Consider the following 5,874-nt stretch of genomic DNA (forward strand, 5'->3'; position numbering starts at 1 on the left):
CATATGGCCCTTAATTATTTGAACCAGTAATTTTAATCCCTAAACCTAAATGCTACTACAACACTCTAAAAGGAATCAATTTTCTCTCTTGATAACCGTAATCCCTTCCCTTAAAACTAACATTAAAATGCTCTATTCAACCCTAGACTCCCTGGCAGATGTAAAACACCTGTAAACCACAGAGCTTGTCCATACCTCAACCAGAGACCTGACAGCACAAGCAGAACAACAAACACTCCTACTAAAACTTTGCTTAATCTCTAACATAGTAAGTGAAAAATAGGTACCGAGGGGGCTAGAGAAAACTTAGCTTTACCTCAGGATCTCATGGCCCAGCAGGAGCAATGTGACTGTGGCAGTGAATGTGAGGTCACTTCTGTCTCTGCACTTGATAGGGCAGCAGCAGGAACGTGTCACGGAAAGGGACTGTGAGGTCACTTGTGTCTGGAGGTGGCAGGTCAGCCTTGACTTCTCCCTGGGACTTGCACTTTTGGGCTGAAATCTGACAATATCCCTGCTAGGCCAGCAGAAGGCACCTGCTTGGCATGCTGACTGGGGGATCCCCTCTGCCTACACACCCAGGAGGACCCAGGCAGAAAGAAGGCCCCAACATGGGTTGTCCTGTCCCTTCTGCTTGAGTCCATGAGTGGGCAGCAGCAGGCACAAGGCTTGGCTGTGTGTAGCCAAGAAGCTGCAAGGCCAGCAGCAGGCCCCTGGCTTGGAAACTGCTGCTGAGGTGACTTGTGTCTGCTTGGCTGAGAGGCCGCAAGGAGCCTGCTGGGTTGGGATGTCTACCTCAGGAGTGGTTTCCACCCTGATGGAGCTTTCTGTGGTAGTAGGAAAGAGCAGGAGACAAAAACTTGCCACAATGTGTGCCCAGGAATGTTGGCAATGGCCATGAGGACGAAGAAATATCCCTCAAAGGGTCGTGCTGTAGTGCCACAGGTCACCCTCTGATCAGACCATGGCTTTGTGTTTCAAGGAACAGCTGGTGAGGGTTGACAAGACATGGGAGAAAGCAAGGGATGAGAGCAAATTGGTGAACAGAGATGTTTGTCTGCAGACTTCAAGGAAATAGGACAAATTGTGGGACAACGTAGGAAAAGCTACAGAGGAGAAGGCAGAGGGTGCTGGCAAGAATGGAAGGTCCCAACAGCCCTGAAGGTTTTGTCACCTTGGCTAGAGCTTATGAGGACAGATGTTATACTCGTTGCAGTGGGGCTTCATTGATTCCTTGCAACCCTGTGCAGCACCTCAGAGGTGTCATACCACTGTTCTCATGGCATCACACTGCCCACCACATCCCACAGACCCCAGCAAGACCCTTAAGCCAGATGTGGCAGTGCAGAATCTCCCCTTCCAGAGGCTGGGGCCAGACCTTGGCTCTTCTGCATCACCAAAACCAGCCAAGACATTTCTCAGCACAGTGCTTTGCCTGTCTGCAATCATGGACTCCAATTATCTGCCCTAACAAGGCCCTGGGGAGGCTTTGTTAGTAACAGCCCTCAGTGGGGCCCATTCATACTCCAAGTCACTTCAGCTTTTCCTTCTGACTTTACTTTCTCTAGCAGTTGCATCATTGTCCTCTCAGTACCTGAACTTCACAGACTCAGCACCAAAATGCACCATGGAACTCATTAAAATGCAGAAACACCTAACATCTCTTTGATAGTTTTCTTGAAGCCTTCATTCCTTTTGCAGCTAATTGCAGAGCTGCAAGATGTAATTAAGGAAGATTTCAAAGAGCAACCAATAAAAAATTTTTCTTGTTTCAAAGGCTGAATTTTGCTGCATTTCAGTTTTGAACATCATTCTCCTATTGCTATTCATCCAGGGTGACTTCTTTGGAGACCTTCATTGGGAGGAAGAGCAGAGTGTGCTGGTCTGACAGCTCCACTGCCAGCAGTGGTCTTTGTCCCTGTCAGTGCAGCCCAGCCCAGCACATGAAACCCTTTCTAAGAGAAGTCAGGGGTGTGTTCAGAAAATAATAAAAGAAAATAAAAATATAAAATAAAATAAAATAAAATAAAATAAAATAAAATAAAATAAAATAAAATAAAATAAAATAAAATAAGATTCAAATGACCATTGGATCCTGAGAATTTCAGCCTGAATCTCAGTAGACACCTAGACATCCATGGACTATATTGGGTCATCTGTGGAAAACTCAGGGTGAAAAATAAAGAAAATACATCTTTATTGGCTTTAGCTGTACCCATGAGCCTGGCCTCATTGCAGAAATTGTTCCCTTCCAGACAGAGAATCCTAAACTGAGTGACGTGAAAAGAGCTGCCCAGTCAATAGAGTAGGGCAAAGTCCTACTTCCTGTGCTATAGATGCAGAAGGCAAAAAGAATTGCATTGTGCCTGACACTACTCTGGGACGTGTCACACAGGTCAGGCAACTTTACCTTAGTGCTGACAAGTCCATCACATATGCACGCTCCCAAGCTCTACATCTACACCTTGGCTCTCCAGTCGATGACCCAGCTCATGGATGGCAATCAGGGAGTCTCGGTTAGCGTGACGCTGCCTCAGGTGTGTCACCATGGTAGCCATTTGCACCTGCTGTTTTTCAACCCTCAGCAAACCCACAACAGAAGGGTTCTGTGGAAGGCCATGCAAGGTAGACAACAGTTTCATGTCCTTTATCTCCAAGGCAGCTCTGCCAAAGCCCCATCGGTGGTGCCCTCTTGGAATTCTGAATTCCCTCTCCTGAAGCAGTCTATGCCGAGGATGCACATAGCATCTGGGCCAGTCTCAATGGGGTGCTTTTGCCATTCCTTCCCAGTTAGACTCACTTCAGCCTCCAGTACAGTTAACTGTTGGGCTGCCCCTGTCACTCCAGAAATACAGGTGGGTTCTACCTCTTTCTAGCTTGATGGCATTAGGGTACTCTGTGCACCGGTCTCCAGTAGAGCCTGATACATTTGTGGGTCTGATGTGCCAAACCATCAAATATACCGAGTCCAGTAAACCCGATTGTCCCTTTCTTCCCTGCCTCCCCCTGGCTGGAAGCAGGACACCACAAGTCCTGCTCATAGTGTTCATTTATGTTGCCGGTAGAGAGACCAAAGGAAACACGTCCCACCGTGGCACTGTCATCTAACAGGGCAGGGGATAGGGTGCTGACAGTCAAGGAAGGCATTTGGGTGTGGAAGGTGGGTCCCAGCAGAGAAAAGGAGTCAAGGCAGTGGGCTGGGGGAGGCCAGCAGAAGCAGCCCAAGGGGTGGTGCTGCTGGTGAGGACACGTTTGTGGCAGCAGCTGGAGTGGGCAGCTGTGAGCAGGCGAGGGGAGGCCAGGAAGTGCATGCCAAGAGCGCTGCTGGCAGCAGAGCCAAGGCCGGGGCCGAGCCCAAGGGCAGAGGCAGGCCCAGGGCAGGGGGCTGCAAGGGCCATGCTGAGCTCCCTGCCCCTGCAGCAGCTGCCCTGGCCCTCGGCCTCCTCTCCCCTGCCCCTGCAGCTCTGGGCTCCCTTGGTGCAGCCCTGGCTCTGCAGCACCAAGCCCTGCTGGAAGCCCTCCCCTGCATGCTGCCACCGCTCCCTGACGCTGCTGTTGCCCTCTGCCAGGCACTGCCCAGCCCAGCTCAGCTCCTGCCCACCTCTCCCCAGCTCCCTACCCTTACCTGCTCATCCTTTTGGCCCTTTCAACTGAAGGCCTCTGAGACCTTCGCACTGTGACCCAGCTGTGTGCCCTGACATTGCAGAGCTCCCATCAGTAAATCCATCCTTTGACTTAGCTTTACTGTGAAGATCCACTCACTGCCCACCCAACACAAGGCACACAGTGTCCCAGGATAACCCTTAGGATATTCTGGTGGCTCCCAATACAACCTTGATGCCACCAGTCCTGTCAAGTTTCAAACCCAGGAAGCTGCTTCTTGACTGGTCATGTTCTCCAGGGGCACTGGGCATCCACCAGTGATGACTCAGTCCAGCCCTGACTCCCTCACCCAAAACCTGGTTCCCCCATGCCCCTGTGTCCAGGTGGAACCCCAGTACAAGACCACGCCCTTCAGTCTGGTACTCCCTGATTATCTTCTGCAATCCAGTTTGGGAGCCCTGAGCACTGGGCAACTTCCTTTTACTATCAAGATACTACAACAAAGGCCAGGTGTCATTTAGGGATAAACACATTCAGAGATAGCCTCTGGCTCATGCAGAGAACTGGTTATCTGGAAAAGAGGAATGAAAGCACACATTTAACAGCAAGCAGAATTTTAAAGAATGCTCTACCCAAAGGTCAGAAATTGCCTGAGATTAACTTGAATAAAACTAGAAAAGTGAGATACCAATTTATTGCTAAATAAATATAATCAGTTTCTTCAGTGTGGCTTTCAGCTCCTGGTTCCTCATGCTGTAGATGAGGGGGTTCAGTGCTGGAGGCACCACCGAGTACAGAAATGACACCACCAGGTCCAGGGATGGAGAGGAAATGGAGAGCGGCTTTAGGTAGGCAAACATGACAGTGCTGATAAACAGGAAGACCACAGCCAGATGAGGGAGGCATGTGGAAAAGGCTTTGTGCCGGCCCTGCTCACAGGGCATCCTCAGCACTGCCCTGAAGATCTGCACATAGGACACCACAATGAAAACAAAACAACCAAATGCTAAAGAAACACTAAACACAAGTGCCCCGACTTCCCTGAGGTAGGCATCTGAGCAGGAGAGCTTGAGGATGTGGGGAATCTCACAGAAGAACTGGTCCACAGCATTGCCTTGGCAGAGGTGGAGAGAAAATGTGTTGGCCGTGTGCAGGACTGAATAGAGAAAGCCACTGCCCCAGGCAGCTGCTGCCATCTGGGCACAAGCTCTGCTGCCCACGAGGCTCCCGTAGTGCAGGGGCTTGCAGATGGCAACGTAGCGGTCGTAGGCCATGGCAGTGAGAAGAAAATATTCTGCTGATATAAAGAAGAGAAAGAAAAAGACCTGTGCAGCACAGCCTTGATAGGAGATGGCCCTGGTGTCCCAGAGGGCATTGGCCATGGCTTTGGGCAGAGTGGTGGAGATGCAGCTCAGGTCGAGAAGGGCGAGGTTGAGGAGGAAGAAGTACATGGGGGTGTGGAGGCGGTGGTGGCAGGCTACGGCGCTGAGGATGAGGCCGTTGCCCAGGAGGGCAGCCAGGTAGATGCCCAGGAAGAGCGCGAAGTGCAGGAGCTGCAGCTCGCGCGTGTCTGCGAATGCCAGCAGGAGGAACTCGCTCACTGAGCTGATGTTGGGCATTTGCTTTGGACATGGAGACTGCAAAATGAGAAACAAATATACATATATAGAGTCTTATGATTAAAGTCTTTGACTAAAATTCAGTAAATTCCCAGTGAAAGCCTTACATTCCCTGTTTCCAAGAGCACCTTTGTCTATCTCCCTGTCTGGAGCCCTGCTTTGTATTTGCTGAGTGTCCTGTACACAGCAGCCACTTCTGCCCATCAGCCCCCAGTGGGACACATGCTCCACTGCACTGACAAATGTCATTGCTGTGGGGGCAAAGCTCAGCCAGAGGTCACATCCAGGAGGGCTGCTCTGTCCATCCCCTGGTGCCCAGCTGCTGGCTGCTTGCAGCACTCAGCTGGGGGATGGATGCACACAGAGGTTGTGTTGAAAAACCACATCCCCTTGTTTGCAGGTCCTAAAGAAGAGCTCAGAAAAACCCTGGTGCAGTGTGTAAGCAGAGTGAAAAGAAGGGATATTCTCACGTTCATCACTAACCTGTTTGTGTCTCAGTTCAATGCAATAGGAAGCTCAGTCACCAGTGCAAATCCAGCTACCCCATTAACATAGAGCCTGCCCCACAATCAGAGCAGGAAGAGGCAGGCAGAGAGTGCAGAAAGTGCCTTCTCTTTTCAGGCAGCCCCTGCACTGCCCTTCCTTTGCCCAA

General features: G+C 50.6%; 1 protein-coding gene across 1 annotated transcript; it reads right to left on the bottom strand.

The window, feature by feature from the left end:
* Nucleotides 1–4,301: 4,301 nt before the first annotated feature.
* LOC311427882 (olfactory receptor 14C36-like) lies at nt 4,302–5,222 on the bottom strand (the record flags this gene model as incomplete). Its single annotated transcript, XM_084539470.1, has 1 exon — nt 4,302–5,222. One exon carries the CDS (start codon nt 5,220–5,222, stop codon nt 4,302–4,304), a length of 921 nt encoding a protein of 306 aa, XP_084395596.1.
* Nucleotides 5,223–5,874: the final 652 nt, after the last annotated feature.

This window comes from Aythya ferina (assembly GCF_964211825.1).
Source record: "Aythya ferina genome assembly, contig: HAP1_SCAFFOLD_29, whole genome shotgun sequence".
Lineage (NCBI taxonomy): Eukaryota > Metazoa > Chordata > Aves > Anseriformes > Anatidae > Aythya > Aythya ferina.